The sequence below is a fragment of the Trifolium pratense genome, linkage group LG3 (assembly GCF_020283565.1).
Source record: "Trifolium pratense cultivar HEN17-A07 linkage group LG3, ARS_RC_1.1, whole genome shotgun sequence".
Lineage (NCBI taxonomy): Eukaryota > Viridiplantae > Streptophyta > Magnoliopsida > Fabales > Fabaceae > Trifolium > Trifolium pratense.
In genome coordinates, this window is record NC_060061.1 from 52,174,229 (window position 1) to 52,199,794 (window position 25,566).

The 25,566-nt window shown below is 36.2% G+C and overlaps 1 protein-coding gene and 1 long non-coding RNA gene across 2 annotated transcripts; one reads left to right on the forward strand and one right to left on the reverse strand.

Moving 5' to 3' along the window:
- Window positions 1–13,500: 13,500 nt before the first annotated feature.
- LOC123915373 lies at window positions 13,501–18,995 on the reverse strand. Its single transcript, XM_045966497.1, has 2 exons — window positions 18,039–18,995; window positions 13,501–13,587 (listed from the first exon to the last, which is right to left on the reverse strand). Exons 1-2 carry the CDS (start codon window positions 18,993–18,995, stop codon window positions 13,501–13,503), a joined length of 1,044 nt encoding a protein of 347 aa, XP_045822453.1.
- Window positions 18,996–21,315: 2,320 nt separating this feature from the next.
- Window positions 21,316–22,396, forward strand: LOC123913275. The gene is made up of 2 exons (XR_006811617.1): window positions 21,316–21,646; window positions 22,131–22,396. It is a non-coding gene; the product is annotated as an uncharacterized LOC123913275 (long non-coding RNA).
- Window positions 22,397–25,566: the final 3,170 nt, after the last annotated feature.

Here is a 25,566-nt window from a genome sequence, read left to right on the forward strand (position 1 = left end):
GTGAGACCGATTTAGAACTTTTCAAGAGGTGCTGGGTTGGAGAGATTTAGTACTTATTAGGTACTATTATTAAAAAATAATAAACAAGTGATGTGGATACGTAAAACCCAATTAAGTACTCAAATTTGGGGAACTCCATTGTAAATGCTCTTAAAGACTAAAATGAATAAATGGCATTGTAAAACAAAATTTTACACTAGGTCTCTCTAAATTGTTTGATTAAAAAAATGTCTCTCAATTGAATTTTTGAAACTTTCCATGACTGCGATATAGTATTTCTTTTTCTTTTTTCATTTCTCCCATGACTACGATGCATTACATACTACTCCTTCCGTAACACATTATAAGCAAAAAATTTAAATTTTGGGTTCATTGAATATTTAATGTATCTAGTCCATATTATAGACAAAATACATTAAATATATAATGAACCTATAAAGTGAATTTTTGATTATAAAATGTTACGGAGGTAGTATATTAGTAAGATTGAATGAATTTTCCTATTAAAAATATCAACAGAATCAATTTTCCATTGAAAATCTGGAACATATATAATTAAGTATTTATAAAACTACGTAATTTGAATACTACAAGAATAATATACAACCAAAATTTCCTAAGGGGACTTTTTCTCACTCTTTTTTATTTTATTCTATTTTATAAAGACCTTTTCTCGCTCTATTATATATTTTGAAGTTCGTCTCAAATAATTTTGAAGTTCAAATATTCTAATAATAAAAATTGAGTTAAGCCACTAGGTTTAGTCTACTAGGTTCGATATAGTGGTAAGAAATATTGGTAGTATGCACGAGGTTCTGGGTTCGATCATCTGTTCTATTATAAACCAAAAAAAAAAGTTGATAAGGACAATACACTATATATGCATAGAAGTCGGAGTTCGAACTACGGACAATTCGTCTTTCTAACTATTTAATAAAGCTCATGCATCTAACAAATTTTAAAACTTAAATTCATTAATCAAATCTTCATATAGAGTGAATTGTCTACACAAGTGGATTGGACCTAAGACTGAATCTCAAATTTGAAGCCCTTTAATTTGGAGGCCCTGTTGCCCATCGCCATTAATTTACTTTATTATATACACGAGACTTTTATTATATATATTTTGCTTCCCATTCAATCGTCAAACATTGTAGAGAAATCTATTGTTTGAAAACATATAGCTCTAGCTTTCTATAATTTGTGCTTTAAGATGGCTTACTTTAAGAATCTTATGTTGAATATAGCTTTGTTGTTTGTACTTCTTATATCAGTTGAATTGGCATCAGCAAGGGTACCCCTTTGGGTCTCTGAGCCTCATCTCAAAGCATGTAAGTTTTCTGGGATTTCTAAAACTCTTTTATGTAAATATTTGAAGTTAATGTATTGAAAATTAAAATGTTTAAATTTTTAAATAGAATTTTTAAAGAATATTTTAGAGACATTTGTTAATAAGACCCATAAAATGAAACTATTAATATTCGTATAAAATCGTTAAATAATATGTTAGGTTGAAAAATATTGTCTTCAAACTTTTGTGACAGGAAAGCTTTTTTTTTTCATCCCTTACATCATAATTACATGTATTTTAGGGTTTTGTCTAACATGAAATACTTTATTAAATCTTTTATGGTGTACCTCCTCGCCCATAACCGGCTAAAAGGAGAATGCGAATGCGAATTTTATAAAATATACCGTTGAATTGTCATTTATTTTTGCTTTTTATGACACTTTATTTATTTTTGGATTGTTTTTAATAGAAAATGTAATCTTACTTTATTTTTGAATATTCTAAAATTTTAGAAAATAGACAAGCTTTTATATAATCAAATTAAAGAGACCTTGGTAATCTAGAGTTCGGCTCTGAGGTAAGTAAAATTTGGAAAAAAATTATTCCTACTAAAAATCGAACTCATATTCTCCCAAACTAATTTCTCCTAAAGAGAATTTATTAATCACCTAATATTGTCTTAGTTTATCCACCAAGAAACACTCAATTATTTTTATTTTTATTTTTTGACGAAAAGACGATATTCATTCATTCAAATCGGCAAAGTACATCAATCGAAATTATTACATAGCTAAAAACTAAAAAGGATGAATCTGCGAACAAACTCACAACATCTCAATTAATAGCATAAAACGGCTCAATATCTACAAATATGACAAAGCATACAATTAATATAATAAACTTCAAGTATCTGAAATAGTGATGTCCCTTGATGTTATTTTGAATACAAGAAATTCGGTTTATCCACCATTGTAAAGACAATATTTATAGATTTTTTTCCCAAAATATACTATGAACAAAGCAACTATTGGATGAGATCCACCATCACCTCCAAAATATTGGCAATATTTCCTATGAATAAATGTAATATCATTTCCCTCCAACCAATTAACTTACCAATCTGATTTGGTACATTCTCTAGAAAGCTTCTTCTTCCATCACATGTTTTTAAAAAAGCGCACATGTGTCCTGAAATATATTTTCAAATAAATATTGTGATTTTTTTTTTAAATTAGGCCTTTGAAGAGATAAAAATTTGTATTTTTCCAAAAATATATTGGAAGTATATGTTTAAGATGCCTTTTGAAATGGTAGTGACTTTACAATATTTTTTGTTGACTTTCAAGATGGACGTACAGCCGTTGATGATCCAGGTGGAGACCACAATTATCATCATCCCTCAGGACCGTCTCAAAAAAAACATCCTTGAGGACCCAAGGCTCAATTATATGTTGCCAATTCAATTGTTAGATATGTTATCGGTTATTTTATGTTTTTAAGTTAGCAATCTTGTTAGTAAAAAAAAAGTTAGCAATCTCGTCATTTTAGATTTGTTATATAAGACCAAAATGTTACAAAGAAAAGATAAAAGAACGTTAATACTTAGTATATATATAGCAATCTTGTCGTTTGGAATTACAATTTCTCTATAAAAACATCCTTTCGTTTGGAATTACAATTTCATATAAACATCAAATCATCAATAGATTATTGATTAAATTGTACTGTGTTAATTAATCTCCAAGTTTTGTTATGTTTGTTATATATGAACATCCCATTTTTATTTTGAGAAACTAAATTTAAAACGAGATGAAAAATTTATTTAACCCTTGAAAAGTTTGGCAATTAATTAATGTGTGTAACATCATGTTACGCGAGAATTTTATAAATTCGTAGGGCGCATGAAAAAATGAATAGGGTGGCAAAAGTAAATTTCGGGAGCAATAGAGCATGAGATGGCACAAGAGAGGGAAAATGCATGATTAGTTGGACCATTTTCAATAAAGAGTGCCTATTATTTAAGAATCGACGCATATTAGGTACCCTTATTAGAGGAAAACAAAATTGAGTAGGTATCACTTCTATAGTAAACACTCTCTCTCTTCATTAAAATATATATTTGGGGATCCATTTATAATAATGTGGAGTTATTGGTGGAATATAAAATTATTGGTGAAACGCAAGAAAAAAATGATTACATAGGTACTAGTCTAAGAACACTAGTCATAACAACATCATCAGTTAACAATAAAGAACTATGTTGAGTAGGACATAACTTATAAAACATCACGATTGACCCAAAATTACACCTCATTTAAGCAAGAGTATCTACATATTGATTAGCTTCACGATAAATATGGTGAACCACCACCTTACATTCTTTGTGTATTAGTCGCCAAATCCTACTCCATAAGCTTCTCTCGAGAGAATACACTCTATCTCCATTATTAAACCTATTAACCACAATTGGAATCAAAATGCAATTCCATTTGACAATTCAAGTATTCAACCCTTTACAAACACCCCAAAGTTTAGCCGTCAAAGCTACCGTCTTTCAATCCTCTAGGAAAGTCTTCAAGCGAATCAAGCCATTCACTACTCCCTCCACTAATGAGACCACCACATCGTCGATAGTATCTTCTCTTTTAGCACCATCCGTATTTCGCAACCGCTATATTATTCGCCTATATATAGAAATTTATATTATTCGCCACACCATAATCTCTAGTATACCGAGAAATTCTATATATTTGGAAAGTAAGGTCGATTAAAGTTGTCATCAATATCATGCTCTATAAGGTTATGTCAATGTCATAAAGACGTTACACGCCACCACCCAATAATCTTGCCAAGAATCAATATTGATTCCTGTTATTCTGCCACTTAAGTTCAACTCGATCCATTGATGTAGATCCCAAATTCCCAATTAAAAAAACACATCGATAAATTGAATTTTATACAAATTAAGTCATTTGTATAAAATGACTTATAGATGCATTGAATTTTACTAATATAGTATATGACAATGCATCGTAGGCATTGGACCTAAGACTATAACCAAAATAATTAAAGATGAATTGTTTTATTAGTAAGAATGAACTTTTCAATGACTACGATGCATTGTCTCAAAGTATGAATTGAACCTAAGACTATAACCAAAATAACGATAAATTTTCCTATTAGTTAGAATTAATTTTCAATGACTACGATGTATTGTCTCCAAATGTAAATTGAACTTAAGACTACCAAACTCTATATATATAGTATAAGAACAGGAAAGTATATATGTTTTATTGCTCTAAAATATTTGATATACATGATCAGAGTTACGTAATCATCTTGGCTATATTTAAGATTAACCTAAAGCTTTAACAAACTAATAACATAATTATCTAATATATAAGGATAAACTCAAACTAAACTACCACTCCTATATATAGAGCAATCTATTGTTTGAAATCTTACATAGCTATAGCTAGCTTTCCATAATTTTTTCCTTAAGATGGCTTACTTTAAGAAGTTTATGTTGAATATGGCATTGTTGCTCGTGCTTCTTATATCAATTGAGTTGGCATTAGCAAGGGTACCCCTTTGGGTTTCTGACCCTCATCTCAAAGCATGTAAGTTTCCTCTATCTCTAAATTATTTTTTTTTGACAATAAAAAAAAAAAAAACTTTTTCTTTTAAAAATAAACTGTTAAAATATTCATATTTCATACATATGTCCAGCTACCAGTAGGTTGGGTTGAAAAATTATGGCTGTCAAGATTTAGTAAAATGAAAGCTCATCTTAATTTCATCCCTCACATGTATTTTAGATTGATGAATCGGATTAAAAAAAAAAAAGTGTTCAACGTATTGATGAATTCGGATCTTTTTATTTTTATTTTTTCTCATCTAAAAATATAATTTCAAACTCAGTGTGGTTTTTCAAGAAATCATGAGAGATAATCCATTCAATTTACTCTTTAAAAAATAGTATCATTTTTTTAATAAATATCTTAGGGCTCGTTTGACCCGGCCTTTTTTAGAGCTATGCAAACAGCTTATGTAATTTTTATATATTATTATAAGTTTGTCAAGGTAGTTTATAGCTTATAAAATTACAATTTTCACTAGTATGAACTTATAAAATAGCATAAAACCTAATTTATATTGCATAAGCTGTTTGCATAAGCTCTAAAAAAAGCTGGGCCAAACGAACCCTTAAATGTTTTTGTTATTTGTCTTTATTATTTAACTTTTTTTTTTTTGGTTCTAAGGCCGGATACCAAATTTTCAAAAAAAAAAAAAACTTTTTTTTTTGACAAATCGTTTATTATTTAACTTTTTTATTATTGAAAGTGTATATATTTTCGAAATTCATTTTGAAATGATAATGACTTTTCATATATTCTTTTGTTGGCTTTTAAGATGGACGCAGACTAATGACCGCTGATGGTGCTGATAATGGAAGAGACCACAATTATGATCATCCCCCTCACCCCTGATGGACCCTTAATTGAGAGCCCAAGCCTCAATTATACGCTGCCAATTCAAATGTTAGATAATATCTATTGAATTTCTGTTATTGATCATTTTAAATTTCTATGTTAGTAATTACTAGTAATCTTGTTATTTTAATTTTGTTTGTTATATATTTTACTTGTAACGTTTATTTTCATAATCTCACGAGATTAACTCAGTTCATAAGGACACCGCATGATATATATAGGATATGTTTGATTGGTTAGCATACTATATGTACTTATTCTTCGGGTGTGGGTTAAGTACCTCTAGTACTGATTCTAATTATTAATCTAATATATTATACTTTTTTTGTTGTAAAAAAAAATATAAGAGCTGGGGTTTGAACTTCAGACGCTTCACTTATTCACTTGAAGTTGAAGTTTCTAGCGACTAAACAACTTGAAAAATAATATATGTATTAAATTGGATTAAATCGGTGATCAAGCGCTTCTGTTTATTTTTTACTTTTTCTAAAAAAAAATATAGCATATGTATTTTTTTTAACAAGCTATAACATATGTATTTTAATTGTAAATATAATAAATTAGAATCATTAATTAGTTTTTTTTAAGCAGAAGCATTAAGTAAAAATTATAGTTGAACAATTAAATCAACATTAGACAAAAAAAAAATTCATATGTGTTAATTACTACAAAAAGAACGCGCGTTTCAATAAAAAAGCGAGCCCGTATATCCACAAAAAATCCAAGTGCGCACATTAAACCGGCAGGTTTGAAAAAGCCGTTGGTTCGTCAGTTTTGATCGGTTCATGCCGGTTCTCACTAGTTCGTTAGCATGTCCGATCCAATAACCAGACCAGACTGATTGACCCTCAGACTCCTGGTTCGACAGGCCGGTCCAGTTCAATTTTTAAAACAAATAGTACAGTAAATATGAATTTATATGTAAACACAAGCGAAGATTTATTGGATTACTTGCTATAAAATTTCCTCTACTGGCCACCCATTATTAATATCAACGCACTTAACTCAAATACTCAATAGTTCATCACTTTTACAAATTGACTTTTTAGAATTGAGTTGGTCCTAACTGTTATTCTAAGACATGTCATATATCTTTGACCTACCAATTAAATATTTTTTGTAGACATGTATTGGTTCTATTCTATTATTACGAGAGGTGATCTTTGAGGGGATTTATTTCTCTCTATCTCAAGACTTGTACATTTCCTTCCAATTTCCTCATCCACTTCCCGCCATACATTATACATATATATTTTCCAGCTTCAATTATTTGTCTCTCAAGATATATGACTTATTTTAAGGTTATATTGAACTTGGCTTTGATGTTTGTGATTATGTTGTCAATGAATGTGGCAACAACAGCAAGGGTACCACTACGGAAAATTCAGCCTCATCACAAAACATGTAGGTACTATTTCTTCTTTTCTTATCTTAACTTTTTGATTTACAGGAGAACGAACGAAAAATGACAATGATAATAATAGGGGTCTCTCAGTTCAGAATTTAGTATAGTCTTACTACTTTTTTCTCCATACTCATGCAAATTTTTACATGAGATTTTTACTAATGGGTCTTGCTAACTAGTGCCCCCGGGGCACTAGTTAAGGAACTAAAAGAGGAAATAAAAGAGAAGTTATACATTGAAAAAATCAAAATTTAGACTTTTCATGTGTTGATTACACGATATTTAAGATAAACTTTCTACATTTGAATTCTTAACTAGTGTCCCTGAGACACTATTTAGCATTTGCCTTTACTAATTATGTCTTGAAATTAATGTCATTTTCCTAATGTTCTGGTAAAAAACAAGGGGGTTTGTATTATTGATCAAATGGTGTGATTACACTCAGTTCAATCCCAACAACCCTGGGAGTTTTATAAGTCCGAATTCGATCTTCAGCAAATGAGAATATGGAGCTATTTATAGAGCTTCTAGTCTTCTTCTCCAAGCAAGGGTTCCTAAAATCCCGGTCCTTAGCATCTTCTTCGGTGGTATAGCGTGAGAATAGGGATGAGGACCTTGGTCTCCAAGTTATGGCAGTTGCGAGGAGTTTATTTCTTCCTTCTTAAGTTAGCGGTTGATGCAAGGAAGGAGAAGATATTTTCAGTAACGCAGAATCCAATCCCTTTTTGGCGTTGTCTTAGAATTGATGGTCGCGCCCTAGCTTCTAGTCGCCCGTTTGTGTTTTACCCGCTTTGGGCTTATCATCCTTTTTACTCTAATTGGGCTTGTTGGATATTTTCTTAAGCCCATTGCCCAGTCCACAGCCCCCCAAGCACGAAGTCCAAAGGGGTGAAGTGCTTGAGTATGATTCGAATTTTCCCTCTGAAATTTGTAGCGCGGGAACGGTTCCATCGCGTTTCTCCCCACTTTCTGATGCACGATCTCGCTCTCCTATGCCGTATCTATCAACCGTTTCTCCATTTACTGATGACACGATCAGAAATTTCCTCTATAAATTGGATCACTCGACGATAGGATCCGCTCATCACCTTTTCACCTGCTTACCTAACAGTTTTCTTTCTTACAGTATGTCTCCCAAAAGCCTTCCCTTTGAATGTGGTCAGTCTCCTGCTTCCCCCGTCATTAAACGACTCCGCCGTATGCTGAATCTGAGTACGGAGGACTTAATGGACGATTTTGATGAATTCTCGGAGTTTGTCAAAGAACTTAATGATTATTGCTGGAGGTTGACCAAGGAAGAGAAACGTTTTCTTGATAGTGTGCTACGTCTGGAGAAGGAACTGAAGGATAGTGCATCCTTTGTGATCGCTGTGGAAAATGTGAAGGAGTGCCACACCGAAGTCACTGAAGCTGTTGACAGCCAGATAGAGATTACGAAGGAGACTATGGGTGTGCAAGAGGAGATCTTGGGGATATGCTTCAATGAGGAGCGCAGAGTGGATGATCGTCTGGCGATGCTGAATAAGGAGATGAAGCCGCTGGTGAAGAGGAAGAGGGCTCTTCAAGGCGAGATTAGGGATGACATTGCTAAGTTGATTACCCGGCGCCATTCTTTGGTGGACCTTCTGGACAAACAAAGCGCACTAAGAGAGGATCTGAAGCCTATTGACGAGAATATGGTGAAGGCGAAGAGGGTGAAACGGGCATTGGAGGAAATGCACCGTATCGCCGTTGCCGATGCTGGTGAATTGGGGAGTTCTACCATGCCATGAAGCCTTTTGTTTGCTCATCTTTCCGTTTTGTGCTTTTCTTTCTAGTATTTGTAATTTGCTTCCGGATTTTGGGATTTTTGTTGTTTTCCTTTTGTTTTCTTTGCTTCCGTTGTATTTCCTTTGTATGAATTTGAATATTTAAGCAATTTCCTTTCTTTATGTGTTGCTCTTCTGTTCTTTTTAGTACCGCCTCCCTTTGCAGTCTTCCATAACTAAAGTGGGTCAAATTTTGACTTCTGGGAAACGTAAAAATGGCATTTTTCGAGATAGTCAAAACTTGGTGGTTGCAACCGTCCAAGCATTTATTACTATCGTTAATAACGATGTTAAGGTTAAACAGTGACTATAAATATCACCTGCTAAAAACTCGAGTTTTTATCATCTTGTTTTGAGTCTTTATGATGGAAAATAATAATGCGAAAAAACCTGTTGCCAGAAATACTCCGCCTCAGCGGAGGAAGAAAAGAGTTGAGGTTTCGACCTCTAACTCCACTCGCTCCCGAAAGTCTAAGGATGTCAAAAAGGTAGAGGTTATCGTTCTTTCCTCGGATACCTCCGATTCTGGTAGTGGTGATGAGGATTATGTTTCGTTTCTGGAGACCTATGTTCCTCCTGAGCTTCGCGCTTCCTCGTCCAGTGAAGAAGAGGGGTCCCGGGTCACCGTGGAATCCAAGATGACTTTCCCTGAGCCTGTGCAAAAGGATTCGGAGTCCGATTGATAGGATTTTAGGATTTCTCCATGTAGCCTTAGTTTCTCTTCGTTGTACTTTCCATTTTCTGCTAATAATAAAGATTTTCCTTTCTTGCCTTGAGTAGAATGCATTACTTTATGTCTTGTCTTTCCCTGATTTTTGGCTTTTTCTCGTTTGGCGTTGTTCTGGATATCTTTATTGCGCCCCAAAGGCGAATCAATCTTTGGCGGGATAATTAGTCCTGGCGTGACCGTTTTATTAAGGGCGCCACTCTACCCGCCTGTAGGCGTCGTATTTAGTTATCTGACGATAAATCTTCTAAGGTTTATTCTCGGGATACACGCTTTTTTACGCGTGTTTAATCCGACGGCGCACTTGGCACTTCTTACTTCGACTTCTGGTCTTCAACAAAAACGAAAAGATTTCCCTCTTTATAAGTAGTATCTCCGTTTCTTCTTTCCCTTTACTTATTTCTTCTCGCGAATCAGCATTCTCTTTCGCATATCCTTCTTCGATCCAGCAAGCCTTTGTTCAACGATTAGGACGCTTCCAGTTTCTTTCTCCAAGCTTTGTCAATTCCTTTGAGGTATTCTTTCTTTCATACCTTACTCCTTTTTGGCCGATTTTGTCTGTCTTGAGTAGGAACCCTAATTTTTTAATTAGGTTTAGAACAAATGGTTATTTTTAGGGAGTTAGATGAGGATGATGGTGGGAGAGTTCCTATTTCTTCTCCTAGTTATCTCGAGTGGGCACAACAAGTTCAAGCCCACTATACTAGGGCTAACGGCGTTCTTAATAGCCGGGGGTTTTATTCGGAATTATGGGGTTTTGATGTTGGGAGTAGTAGTAGTGATAGTGATAACAGTAGTGATAGTAGTAATGACAGTGATTGCGTCATAATCTCCCCTTCCTCTTTCACAGGAAAGCGGAAGAACCCCTGCCGAGACCTGGTTGTTGCCGACTACGCTCCAGTTACCATGGAAGTTTCTTCAAAGTATACTAGTGTGGAGATGGTGAGGAGCTTTAGGAAAGCTGTCAAACTCTCTGATTCCCTTCTTCGTGAAGATTTGATTATAACCGAGCCCGTCAGGGAGGGCGAGTTCGTGTTTCTCCAGAATGTTACCCCGCCAGATTATTTCTATCTTTATACTGGCGTGATCCAGCCCCTCAATATTTGGTTGCCTTTCACCTCTTTCGAGGCTGAGATGTTGAGGGTTCTTAATGTCGCCCCCACCCAACTTCATCCTAATAGTTGGGCCTTTATAAAAGCTTTCGAGGTAATGTGTTCAGGTTTTAACCTAGACCCTTCTGTTGGTGTTTTCTTCTCTTTTTACCAAATAAAGAACCTAAAACCTCAATCTCTAGTTTCCCTTAGTAGTCAACCCAACCGTCGTCTCCTAAGCTTATATGCCTCCAATTTCAAAAACTTCAAAGATTCTTTCCTTCGGGTTCGCCATGATGAGAAATTTCCTGACCTGATGTATGATGAGGTTGAGGATCCTTTATTTCCTTTCTATTGGACCAAAAACCCTAGGCTTATCAAGGGAGCCGTCTTTGAGGCTCTGAGCGACTTTGAGCAAGAGACCGTCAACTTCCTTGATTCCTATGCCCTTATGGATACCTCTGACGTTCTTAGGTGTGAGGGTAATAGTGGCGCCTTGGAAGAATATTTGCGTAAGTGATAAATTTGTATCTTTTATTTGTTTAATGTTGATCTTGCCTCGTTACTAACTTGTATTTCTTTGCCTCTTTTTACTTTTGCAGAGAGAATGAGGACTATTTCAAATGAGGAGAGACTGGCATTCTTGGCTAAAGCTCGCCAGCAAAGAGCCCATCCTGTTGTCGACGTGACCGATCCCCTGAAAAAGCTGCAAGTGGAGGAAGCTGCTATGAAGGAAGGGCGGAGCAAGAAGAAGCATGAAGGGCGGATCCGTGTTGAGATCCCTGGAAAGACAGCTGCTGAAGCGGAGGGAAACGGGGGTGCTGCTCCTCCTCCTCCCAAAAAACAAAAGATAGAGAAAACTATTCAAAATGCTGGGGGTGCCGACAAGGGCAAAGGTGCGGCTTCCAGTTCTTCTCAGCCTCCTTCTCAAGATGCTGAAACCGCTGCGCCCCTTTCCTGGAGCTCCTTCGATCCTCTGGAGTTCATTGAGAGAGGAGTAACCATGGTGGGTGACATGACTCGCTTCACCAACACTTCGACGGAAGATCTGAGGAAGAAAGCCTTAGAGTATGAAGTCAAGGGTACTCTTCTCAATTATCTGTTGACAAACCGCCAGGAGCAAGAGGTTATGGAGGCGAGGCAGAAGGTGAAGATGGTTGATGATAACCTCGCTGATATTGAGAAGAGGTATTCTGAAACCAAGGCGAAGCTGGAGGATGACATTAAAAAGTTGAAGGAAGAAAGGGAGGGCGAGACAGAGAGACTGAATAAAGAGTATGAAGAGAAGCTGTCTAAAGTTAAAGAAAGCTATGCCGCTTCGGAGGCTAAGCTCAAGGAGAATGCTGCTGCCCAGGCTGAGAAACTCTCTAAACCAAGGTTGTCAGAACCGGACCGGACCGGCCGGTCGGACCGGTCGGACCGTGAACCGGCCATGAAACCGGCTCGGTTATGATCGAAAACCGGACAGGAAACCAACCGGGAAAAAACCGTGGCGAACCGGGTTGAACCGGGTTGAACCGGCGAACCGGCCGGCCGGTCCAAACGGTTTTGCAATTTTTTTTTTTTTTTTTTTTTAAAAACAAGGCAAAATCTTTTTTTTTTTTTTTAAAAAAAAAAATCTGAAACAACGTAGGAATAGGAAAAGTTGTTTTTCATCTTTTTTCTCTTCTCTCATTAGTCATCACGTAAAAACGCTTAATTTTTTTTTCTCTTCTCTCCTCCACCCTCTTCAACCTTGCCACAAACCCTTCCTCTTCCTCCTCTTGCTCCGGCGCCGGCGGTACTACTACTACCTTGAAGACTATAATGATTATTAGTTTTTAACTTTTTATGTCTAGATGAACATTATAATGATTATTACGTTGCATTTAGCTATGCATTTGGACACTAGTCTTTATGAACTTGATGAACATTTAGTTTTTGCTTTTTCACTTGGCACTTGATTTTGGTAGTATGTTGTCAATTGATTTTTTTTGAAAGCAGTATGTTGTCAATTGATGTTATGGTGCTATTTTGTGTTATTGAACTTAGTTTATTATATAATTTCTAATTTGGTTTGAATTATAAATTTTATTTTATTTTGACATTTGATATTTTATCTTTTTAATGTGTGAAATTATAAAATATTGAACAATTATTCATATTTTTTATTTATATATTAATTAAAATATATATTTAATTAAAAACGGTTCGACCCCGGTTGAACCCGGTCCGACCAATTGAACCTTGAACCGGTGAGCTTGCCGGTTCGATGACCGGTCCGGTTCTGACAACCTTGCTCTAAACTATCCAAGGAGAAGGATGAGGCGGTACAGTCTATTGGGACCTTAGCTGATGAGAAAGTTAGATTGGAGAATGACGTCACAGAGCTTCAGCTCTATGCCGCCAACCAATATGACGAGGGCTTTTCTTTTGCTATAGAACAGGTCAAGCTTCTTTTCCCGGATTTCGATGCTAAGCGCCTTGGCGAAGCTGATGCAATGAATCAAATTGTTGACGGCAAGCTCGTTCCCTATGTTCCTCCTCAATGAATGACCTCTTTGTAATGATCTTGTTTCTGCCCTTCTTTGGCTTTTTGTAATTATTTTGTATGCCCTTTTGTGGCTTTGAACAATTTTGCCCCTTGGCTGGGTCCTTTATAAAGTTCTTTATTCGCCTGATTTCTTCTTTTCATAACTTTACGAATTATTTTTGCATTACGTTGTGAGGTAACGCCTTCTGTCGTCTTTGTCTAGGAAACTTCGTCCTTGCACCTGTGACATCTTCTACTTTCTATAATAATTGTAAATTGATACAAATAACTTTATACCTGTTGTTTTTTTGGTGGTATAATGAATCGCCTGCTTTGGTTGTGTATAAGCTTCTTCCGGCGGTGTTGATAATTTCGCCTTTCTTTGTTGTATCTTTTTCTGACGTACCCAACTCGTAAGACTTACAGGTAACGCCCAGGCCTTGCAACCTTTTTTGATTTTTCTTTTTCTGACGTACCCAACTCGTAGGTGACGCCAAGGCACTGTAACCCTTATTTAATAAAAATTTTTTTCTGACGTACCCAACTCGTAGGTGACGCCAAGGCACTGTAACCCTTATTTAATAAAATTTTTTTTCTGACGTACCCAACTCGTAGGTGACGCCAAGGCACTGTAACCCTTGTTTAATAATATATATATTTTTTTTTCTGACGTACCCAACTCGTAGGTGACGCCAAGGCACTGTAACCCTTGTTTAATAATATATATTTTTTTTTTTCTGACGTACCCAACTCGTAGGTGACGCCAAGGCACTGTAACCCTTATTTAATAAAAATTTTTTTCTGACGTACCCAACTCGTAGGTGACGCCAAGGCACTGTAACCCTTGTTTAATAAAAATTTTTTTCTGACGTACCCAACTCGTAGGTGACGCCAAGGCACTGTAACCCTTGTTTAATAATATATATTTTTTTTTTTCTGACGTACCCAACTCGTAGGTGACGCCAAGGCACTGTAACCCTTGTTTAATAAAAAAAATTTTTCTGACGTACCCAACTCGTAGGTGACGCCAAGGCACTGTAACCCTTGTTTAATAATATATTTTTTTTTTTCTGACGTACCCAACTCGTAGGTGACGCCAAGGCACTGTAACCCTCGTTTAATAAAATTTTTTTTTTCTGACGTACCCAACTCGTAGGTGACGCCAAGGCACTGTAACCCTTGTTTTTGGTTCAGCGCTCACATCTGAGTTGATCTTTAAGTAAAGATTCAGAGCTCAAGTTTGAGATAACCATTTTTGTTGGTTCAGAGCCCGCAACTTAATCAGGTTGACCTTTATTGACGCAAATATTTTGGGATATGTAGGAAGATATAAACTATTAGAATTTTGAAATTCAATGAGCCTCGATAAAAACCCCCGTTGAAACAGGGGAAAAGAGTGTCTCATTGTTTTTTATTCATTTATGAAAATGGTTCTTATACATCATTTAAAAATATTGCTAAAAGAAGAGAATGGTTTTACTTATTCTTCCACCGATAAAGTGATGCTCCGGGATTAGCTATAGTAGAACTTTAGGTTTGCTACGTTCTATGTCCTTGGGAGGACTTTTCCTTCCATGGTCTCTAGGCGATAAGCTCCTCCTTCGAAAGCTTCTTGCACCCGAAAGGGGCCTTCCCAGTTTGCTGCGAACTTTCCTCCTTTATCTTTTCCCATAGGTCTTTTCAGCACCAGGTCACCTTCTTGAAAACTCCTTTGTTTGACTCTCGTATTATAACGCCTAGCGGCTCTTTGCTTTATGGCGAATTCCCTGAAATGCGCTCTTTCTCTTCTTTCCTCAATCATGTCTAGGTTCTCTTCCAGAGCTCTGTCGTTCTCTTCCTGCGTCGTGGTTTCTCTGCGCCAACTAGGAGGATTTATTTCCACCGGGATCATCGCGTCCGAACCATAGACCATTGTAAATGGCGCTTCTCCTGTCGAGGATTGGGGAGTGGTGTGATACGACCAGAGGATGGGTGAGATGTGGGCTACCCAAGCTTCGCCTTTACTATCTAGCCTTCTTTTTAAAGCTCTTAGTATCACCTTATTTGCTGACTCTGCTTGTCCGTTAGCTTGTGGATGTTCCACTGATATAAAGGTGTTTTTGATTCCTTTGCTTCGACAGAATTCAACGACCTTTTCGCTGGCGAACTGTGTACCGTTGTCGGATACGATGTATTTGGGCAATCCAAATCTGCAGATGATTTTCTTCCAATAAAAGATTTTTACCTGTTCCGCCGAGATGCTGGATACCAGCTCTGCTTCAATCCATTTTGTAAAGTAGTCTACGGCGACGATGATCCATCGCGCTTGTTTATAGCCAACCGGAAATGGACCAACGATATCTACGCCCCACATGAAAAAGGGCCAAGGGGATAATACTGACTTCAGTGGCTCCCCCGGAACGTGATGCAGGTTGGCGTGTCTTTGGCATTTGTCACAGTTTCTTACATACATGGCGGTATCATCATGTATATCTGGCCAATAAAATCCTGCTCTCAATATCTTTCCTGCTAATGCTCTTGAACCGATATGACTACCACATGATCCTTCGTGTACTTCATTCATGATGCGCTTGGCTTCTTCAGTACTGACGCATAAAAAGAGGGGGGACGCGAATCCTCTTTTATATAGCTTATCTCCTACCATTGAATACCATGCCGCCATTTTCCTTAATTTAAAAGCCTTTTCCCTTTCTTTCGGCAGCTCATCCTTTTGGAGGTACCGGATAATGGGCGATCTCCAGTCTTCTTCTTCTATTACCATCATTACCTCTTCCCCGTTGATGCTGGGAGTTTTTATGGTTTCTTGGATAACGGTTCTATGGCTTCCTGGTTTTTTGGTGCTCGCCAATTTTGACAATAGATCTGCTCTCATGTTTTGTTCGCGGGGAACGTAAACTAATTCGAACGAATCGAAATGCTTAGCTAGGTTCTGTACCTTCTCCACGTATTTGATTAACTGCGGCTCTTTCGTTTGAAACTTCCCAGATACTTGGTTGGTTACCAGCTGGGAATCACTCATGGCCTTTAGCTCTTTTACCTCCATATCGCTTGCCAACTTCATTCCTGCTATCAAAGCCTCGTATTCCGCTTGGTTGTTGCTGGCTTTGAAGGCGAAACGTAGTGATTGTTCTATCATCACGCCATCCGGTCCTTCCAGTACTATTCCGGCTCCACTTCCTCGCACATTGGAGGCCCCGTCAACTGAGAGTGTCCAAAACGCCGTTTTCTCTGTTGTTGGCGGAGTAGACATCTCCAATACAAAATCAGCTAGTCTTTGTGACTTAATGGCCCCTCTAGGTGAGAAGGTGATGTCAAATTCCGATAATTCCACGGACCACGCCACCATCCTTCCTGCCAAGTCTGGCTTTCGGAGGACGTTCTTGATAGGGTAATCTGTTTTAACAACTACCTGGTGGCTTTGAAAATACTGCCTTAACTTTCTTGCTGTGACAACTACCGCGAGAGATAACCTCTCTATTCTTTGATACCTTGTTTCTGCTCCCCTTAAGGTTCTACTTACAAAATATATAGGTTTTTCTTCGCCCTCTATTTCTTGAACTAGAGCTGAACTCAAAGCTCTATCCGAGACTGCGAGGTATAGGTAAAGGATGTTACCTGGTAATGGGCGTGTCAAGATGGGCGGTGATGCCAGGAACTCTTTTAGTTGTTTGAAGGCTTCTTCGCATTCTGGCGTCCAGGAAAATCTCTCATTTTTCCTAAGAGATGCGAAGAAGTGGAAACCCTTTTCGCCCGCACATGATAGGAATCTGGATAGTGCGGCTATTCTGCCTGTCAAGGTCTGTACTTCTTTCACGGATGTAGGGCTCCTCATGTCTATGATGGCTTGGCATTTTTCGGGGTTAGCCTCTATTCCTCTGCTGGTGAGCATGAACCCTAAGAATTTTCCGGCTTGTACCCCAAAGGAACACTTTGCTGGGTTTAGTCTCATGTTGTACTTTCTTACTGATCCCATGATGTCCAACAGATCATCATCATGGCGACTTCCCTCGGAAGTTTTTACTACCATGTCGTCGATATATACCTCTAAATTCTTCCCTATTTGCTCAGCAAAAACCCTGTCCATCAACCTTTGGTATGTTGCTCCCGCATTCTTCAGTCCAAAAGGCATGACGTTGTAAAAATAGTTGCAGGTATTCGACATAAAGGCTGTATGGCGGGCGTCGGAGGGGTTCATCTTTATTTGATTGTATCCGGAGTAGGCGTCCATAAAACTCAGCATCTTACACCCCGAGGCGCCATCAATTAACCTGTCTATGTTAGGTAGGGGATATGGATCTTTGGGACACGCCTTGTTTAAGTCTGTGAAGTCCACGCACATTCTCCACTTCCCGTTGGCCTTTTTCACCATGACGACATTTGCCAACCATGAGGGGTATTTTATTTCTTCGATGAATCCTGCTTCCTTTAGTTTCTCTACTTCCTCTGCTATAGCGACTCGTCTTTCTTCTCCCACCTTCCTTTTTCTTTGGGAAACTGGTTTTGTGCTGGGTGATATTGAGAGTTTATGTGTTATCACCCCTTCGTCAATCCCTGGCATATCTGAAGGTTTCCATGCGAATAGGTCAGCGTTATCCTTCAAGATTTTGATGATTCGTCTCCTCTCCTCGCTGGGCAACGCTGTTCCCAAGTTAGTTGTCTGGTGAGGGTAATCGCCAATTTGAACCTGCTCCAGGTCTTCTATAGGGCTTACCCTTCGATCTTGGAATTCCTCCCTTGGATCCATATCTGCGCTCTCTATCATGTTTATGCCGCCTGGAGTTGCGGCTTGTCTTCTTTCGAATTTCCCGCTTGCGCTGGAAGTTCGGTGTCGTATCTTTAAGCTAGACTCGTAGCACTTCTTGGCGAGAATCTGATCGCCCCTTACTGTTCCTACTCCTCCATTCTCGAGGGGGTATTTTATTGCTAGGTATAAAGTGGACATGGCCGCCCCTAATGCGTTAAAGGCGGGTCTTCCTATAATAATATTATAGGAAGTAAAAGGAGTTTTGACTACCAGGTATCGCACCTTGATAGTTTTGGCGTTGCTGCCTTCTCCAAACGTGGTAAGAAGGGAGGCATAACCCATTACGTCCACTTGTTCGCCAGAGAATCCAACCAGGGTTCCGGAGTATGGTTGCAATTGCTCTTCTGCTAATTGCATGGCCTTGAAAGCTTCCCAGTACATAATGTCCGCTGAACTCCCCGAATCTATCAGTACTCTTTTTACATCACAATTTAAAATTTGGACTTGTATCACTAAGGGATCATCGTCATGGGGTGCTACCTCCAAGCCGTCCTTTGCCGTGAATGCCAAATCTGGTACGTTTGATGGCTGAGGTTGACTTACGAGGTATATCTCCGAGATGGCTCGGCGTACATACCTTTTCCTTGCTGAGCTTGATTCGCCCCCGCCTGAGAATCCCCCCGCTATTGTATTCACGGAGATTCTCCCCTTGGGAGGCTCTCTGTTTGGCCCAGGAGGGTCTCGCGGCTCCTGCCGGGGAACCTTTGGCACAACAACCCGCCCTTGGGCGGCGTCGTCAATAAATTTGCGAAGGTGTCCGCTTTTGATTAGTTCTTCGATTAAATCTCTTAAGCGGAAGCATTTTTCTGTGGAGTGACCTCGACACCTGTGATATGCGCACCAGGCGTTATCGTCCAGCCCCATGGGGATGTTACTGGTTCTCCTTGGGGGGAGGTTTGCCAAACCGGTGGCCAGAATCTCATTTAAGACGTAAACCTTTGAGGCGTTTAATGGCGTGAGGTCTTCATTGGCGGGATGATTCCTGAATTCCCTTCTGAGCGGTTGGCGGTAGGGCTTCCCATGATGCCTTTGCCATGGGTCTCCTTGGTGGCCCCCCGATTTTGGTCGTGGGTGTTCGGGCGCTCTAGCGGCACGGCCCACGTATTCCTTCTCCTTAACGTCTCTTTGCCTTTTCTCGGCGTTACTTTCTTCGCCCTTAATATAACACTCCGCCCTCTTGTTCACCTCTTGCATCGACGAGGCTGGCTTTTGGGCTAAGGATTCATTGAAATGTCCCGCTCTTAGCCCATTGTGGAAGGCTGCCACAAACATCTCCTGATTTGGATTTGAGACTTTGATGGTGGCTTCGCTAAATCTGGCGAGGAAGTTACGCAATGGCTCGCCAGGGTTTTGGCGGATGGAGAAAAGACTGGTTGATGTGACTTTCACGTGTTTCGATCCAGCGAACTGGTGAATAAATTTTTTATGAAAGTCAGCATAACTCTCAATTGAGTTTCTTGGAAGGTTCATGTACCAACGCAGGGCGACATCCTTGAGGGTGCCGGCTAGTAATTTACACTTTAGATGTTCCGGAGCATTGATTATGGCAGTTTGTGTCCCAATTGCCATCAGGTGCTCCCTTGGATCCGTCTTTCCGTCGAAGGTAGGAAGGTGAGGAACCTTGATTGCTTCCACCACTTGGGCATCCCATAGGTGCTGTGCTAAGGGTTGTACGTCCATGACGCCCTCTCCCTCCTCCTCCTCCAAAATCAATTTCGCTTTTTCTTTCTCATTAGTTCTTTCGGCTTCTATGGCCGCAATCTGAGTTTGTAAGCGCCGAATCTCTACGACGGCGGCTTGCAGGGTGTTAACGTTAGAGTTGTCGTGGTTTTCGTGTTCTCCAGCCATGTGAAGATGTTTGATTTTTCGTCTAGTTGCTGTGATAGGCTGGGATCAAATGATTTTACCGCGGCCCCACGGTGGGCGCCAAAATGTTCTGGTAAAAAACAAGGGGGTTTGTATTATTGATCAAATGGTGTGATTACACTCAGTTCAATCCCAACAACCCTGGGAGTTTTATAAGTCCGAATTCGATCTTCAGCAAATGAGAATATGGAGCTATTTATAGAGCTTCTAGTCTTCTTCTCCAAGCAAGGGTTCCTAAAATCCCGGTCCTTAGCATCTTCTTCGGTGGTATAGCGTGAGAATAGGGATGAGGACCTTGGTCTCCAAGTTATGGCAGTTGCGAGGAGTTTATTTCTTCCTTCTTAAGTTAGCGGTTGATGCAAGGAAGGAGAAGATATTTTCAGTAACGCAGAATCCAATCCCTTTTTGGCGTTGTCTTAGAATTGATGGTCGCGCCCTAGCTTCTAGTCGCCCGTTTGTGTTTTACCCGCTTTGGGCTTATCATCCTTTTTACTCTAATTGGGCTTGTTGGATATTTTCTTAAGCCCATTGCCCAGTCCACCTAACATAGCTACTATTCCCTTCGTCCTAAATCTTTAATCTTTTGCACATAGATTAAGAAATAATAAATGTTAATAAGTTAAGTCATTTTTACCCCTACTTTATTAGAAAAGAGAAAAATTCTTTTAATGAATGCTTTTAATTCAAACTTTTGAAACTTTCAATGGCTACAATGTATTTTTTTTCTCAATGACTAAGACGTATTGTCATATACTAATACTACTATATTAGTAAGATTAAATTTTTCTATTAAAAATATCGATGTATTGTCTCCAAGTGTGAATTAGACCTAAGACTATAATCAAAATAATGACTTTTTGTATTAGTAAGAATGAATTTTCAATGATTACGATGTATTGTCGATCCAAGTATGAGTTGGATCTAAGCCTATAACCAAAATAACGATGAACTTTCCTATTAGTAAGAATGAATTTTCAATGACTACAATGTATTGTCTCCAAGTGTGAATAGAACTTAAGATATGCTTGATTCGAAGTAGATGGAGGGGAGGTGATGAGGTAATCTTGACCAAACAAGATTTCTTTTTATTAAATAATATTTTTTTTAAAAAAAGTTTTTTATTCTTGAAAAAAAAAACAAAATTTAAAAACATTTTTTTTAAAATGTTCTCTCATAATTTAAAATGTTCCATGAATTTAAAATATTCTTTTACCAATTTAAAACGTTTTTTTAACCAATCAAATCTCTATATTAATTGAGACTATTTGTTTTTGGTTTTAAATTATTCTTTTTCAAGAATAAAAAACATTTTTATTTTTAAAAAAGATTTAATAAAAAGAAAAAAAAATTGGCCAAGATTATCCTCTCACCTCCCCCTCCTCTTCCATCCATGTAATTCGAACCATTCAGACTCTAAGACTATAACCAAAATTTTAAGTCCACGTTGCCTTTGCGCTCACTCTATATATAGAGCACTATCTATTCTTTGAAATCGTACATAGCTCTAGCTTTCTATAATTTTTTCTTTAAGATGTCTTACTTTAAGAAGCTTATGTTGAATATGGTTTTGTTGTTTGTGCTTCTTATAACAATTGAATTGGCATCTGCAAGGGCACCCCTTTGGGTTTCTGAGCCTCGTCTCAAAGCATGTAAGTTTCTTTGTATCTCTAAAATTTATTCTTTTATAAAATGTTCTAACCTTTAAATTAAACTATTAATAAAATATTCATATTTCATACATATGTCCTTTAAATTATGGCCCATCAAGATTTAGTAAAATGAAAGCTCATATTTTTCATCCCTCACATGTATTTTAGATTGATGAATCAGAAAAAAAATCATTTTAAAATCTATAATAAACTGACTAAAATTATAGAATAGATTTTTTACGAGAAAAATCTAAAACAAACGGACACATATTCTCTAAAAAGTTTTGTTTTTCGCCATATATTTTTAAAATCTACGCATGTGTCATGAAATATACATTTAAAAATACAAAATTGTGTTTTTAAAGATGGAGACCGGATAGAAAACTTTATATATTTTTCCAAAAATATATTGAAAGTACATATATTTTCGAAATTCATTTTGGAATGGTAATGACTTTTCAATATTCTGTTGTGGACTTTTAAGATGGACGCAGACTGATGGATGATGATGGAAGAAACCACCATTATCATAATCATCCCTGAATCCAGATGGACCCTTAATTGAGGAACCAAGGCTCAATTATATGCTGCCAATTCAAATGTTAGATAATAATCTATTGAATTTTTGTTATTGAGCATTTTACATTTCTATATTAGTAATCTTGTTATTTTAATTTGGTTTGTTATATATTTTACTTGTAATGTATACTTTCATAAATTATACTATTGATATTGATATTGATATTATTATATCTCTAGCTAGTCTCTTTCTTATTTTTCGACTTTATAATAAGTGGAAATATCTTGAATTTCGGTTTTTATATATTACATGTAATGTCCATGTCAACTGAACTATGCTTATAAATACTGGTGGCGGAGCTAGACGAAAAACTTGTGGTGGGCCGCTATAAATATAAATCAAATATCCAAAAAAATTACTAAAAAAAATGCATATCATATTGAAGGTATGTCTAATATGAATATCTCAAAAATAGTTAAAAGGTGGACTATTACCATTTTAAAAAAATTAATTTTAAAAATATATTATGGCTCTGTTTGGTAACACAAATAAGCTAGCTTATAGCTTATTATATGAGCTTATAAGCTTGTTTCAAAAAATTAGAGGTGTTTGGTAACAAACTTTTTGTACTAGCTTATAGCTTTTTTTCAGATGTTATTTCAAGTAGCATTTGAGCTTATAGCTTATAGCTTTTTACACTTTATTCCATTTTTACCCTTTAATTTAATAACTACCCACTCTAAAAAATAAACTACCCACTATCAATTATGTAATTTTATATTTAATAACCACTTTAAAAGCTAATTTTACCAAACACTTTAATTTCAATAAGCTAGCTTTTCAGCTATCAGCTATAAGCTAGCTTTTCAGCTATCAGCTAGCTTATCAGCTATCAGCTAGCTTATAGCTTATTTTTACCAAACAGACCCTATATGTTTCTTTTGTATAAGACTTTTATTAAACAATTGTGACATTTAATTTTTAACACGACATTTGTCCTATTTTTAAGTCAATTCATGTGTAAACTTCACATTTTTTAATTAGTTCTTATATTTATGATTGTAATATTATATGAATCTCACAAAAAATTGTAATTTTTTAATAAAAGATAGAGTAAACGTGAATTTTATACACTAAAACTATATTTTAAAAAAAAATGCATGCTTTGACAAAATAAATAACACATTTTAAAAAATTATTAAATAATAGAACATATATATTAGAAGGGGTGCTTAAACAGGTAATTCCAAGTCCATGTGTGGCTCGCCCCTCACTGATTTCCTTTTTCATTATATACACTACTAGAAAAACACAATTTAGTGGCGGAATTTTGTGAGAGAAACATGTTCTCCACAATTTGTGACAGAAATAGTGACATAATCTTATATTTTTTAATAAATTAAAATATTTAATGTTTTTAGTAAAAAAAAAATATAAATTTAAAGTTTAGTGACAAACTTTGTGACGGAATAAATTCCTGACCAACAATTCGCCGCAAATTCCTTTTTAAAGCTTTTGCTGTCGCAATTCTTAAGCGACAGAATTTCATTCATTATTATTAGCAACGGAATATAATGTATTGTGAATAACTTTTTCTGTCGCAATTTTAGACGGATTTGAAAATTTCATCACTGATATTTTGCGACTCAGTTATTCTTTACTGTTTAGAGCTGTCACTAAATCCGTCACCAAAGTTTTTGATAGCGGAATTTCTTGAATTTAGTGATGGAAATGCACCCTCTCTAAATATGTTCTCACTAAACATGTTCTCACGGTCTCACACATAAGTGGAGGAGTCGGGTTCCAAACTTCAATCAAAGCTTCCGACCTAACAATTTCTACATTTTTCATTAGTTGAACTAAGACTTGCGGACAACATTCAATTGATTATTATAAAAATATTGCTTTCCTTTTGGAATTACAATATCGTATGAACATATATCAATTGATTAAATTGCACTTTATTAATCTCCAATTTTTTTTTTTTGTTTATATAAAAATATTTCAAACGAACTTGTAAAATATTATAAATTATAGTTTTTATTAAATAAATAAAAAAACATTCAAATTTATGTGTAATTTTTTTTGGAGTACGAAGTGAGCAAAATTTGCAATCCAGTCCAAATTCAAATTCATAAATGCAAATTTATGAGTAATTTATGTGTATTGCAGATATTTTTTACGAGGGTCAAACTTCCATCCACTTATTAAATGCCCCTAACATCCAAAGGCACCGACGTGTGTAGAGAGATTTCATAAAATTTGTGCTAACTAATATTATACTTTCTTCGGTTCTTATTATAAGGAACACTTTGAAAAAATCACACAGATCAATGAAGCACATTTAACATAGTTATTTTCATTTAATACTCTTATAAATTTTAATTTATTCCATGTATACCCTTATTTAATTACTCTTTATTCAACTAACTTACTTATTTTTAAATTCTCTCTCATAATAAATAAGGGCATAAGTGAAATTGAACATTTAAAAATTTGAAAATTGGTCAAAGTTTCTTATAAAAAGGACCAAATTTTTTGCCCTAAGTGTTCCTTATAAAAAGGACCGGAGGGAGTATTACGTACTACACACTTACCCGTGCGATGCACGAGTCTTATGCGCTATTTTATACTATAACATCAAAAAATTATTTGTATAAGTAATAAATTTAAAATTAAAACAATAGGAGCAAAGATATTAATTTGAAATTTATTGGAGTCTTCATTATCCCTTGCCAAAAAATTACTGCATTATCGAATTTGACATTTGTATTAATTTGAAATTTATTGGATGAAAGATAAACCAACTTAACTCATACTCAAATATCGAATATGATAAAAATCATACAGGGCATAACAACCATTAGTAAATTTTATTTTATCTAATTTTTTTTACTAACATTAAAAAAGTAGTCCTGACAATCGACCAACTCCTTATATTTACAAAGATTGGACAAAAGATTATCAACAAAAACATGAACTATTTTGAAGAAAAAAAAACAATAAAATACACAAAATAATAAAATGAACACAAAAAAATTAAAATGAATAATAACCCAAAACAACAACAACAACAATAATAATAATAATAATAATTACAATTAGTACCCCATATTAAATGGATGTAAGTGGATGATGTGGCTAAATGAAAGGTTTTCATTGGTTTGTGGATTAAGGTTTAGATAGACAATTCCATAACTATATAGGATTTATATATATAGATTGTACAAAAAAAAGAAAATATTATATTAGGTAGTATTATATTTTGTCAAAAAAAAATATATTATATTAATTATTATATAGAGTATACCTTTGACTCTGTATAAAAAAACATATATATGAATTCTAATGAAATCTTAATATGAGTTTACAAGTAAAGACAATTTTTACTTTTACAAGT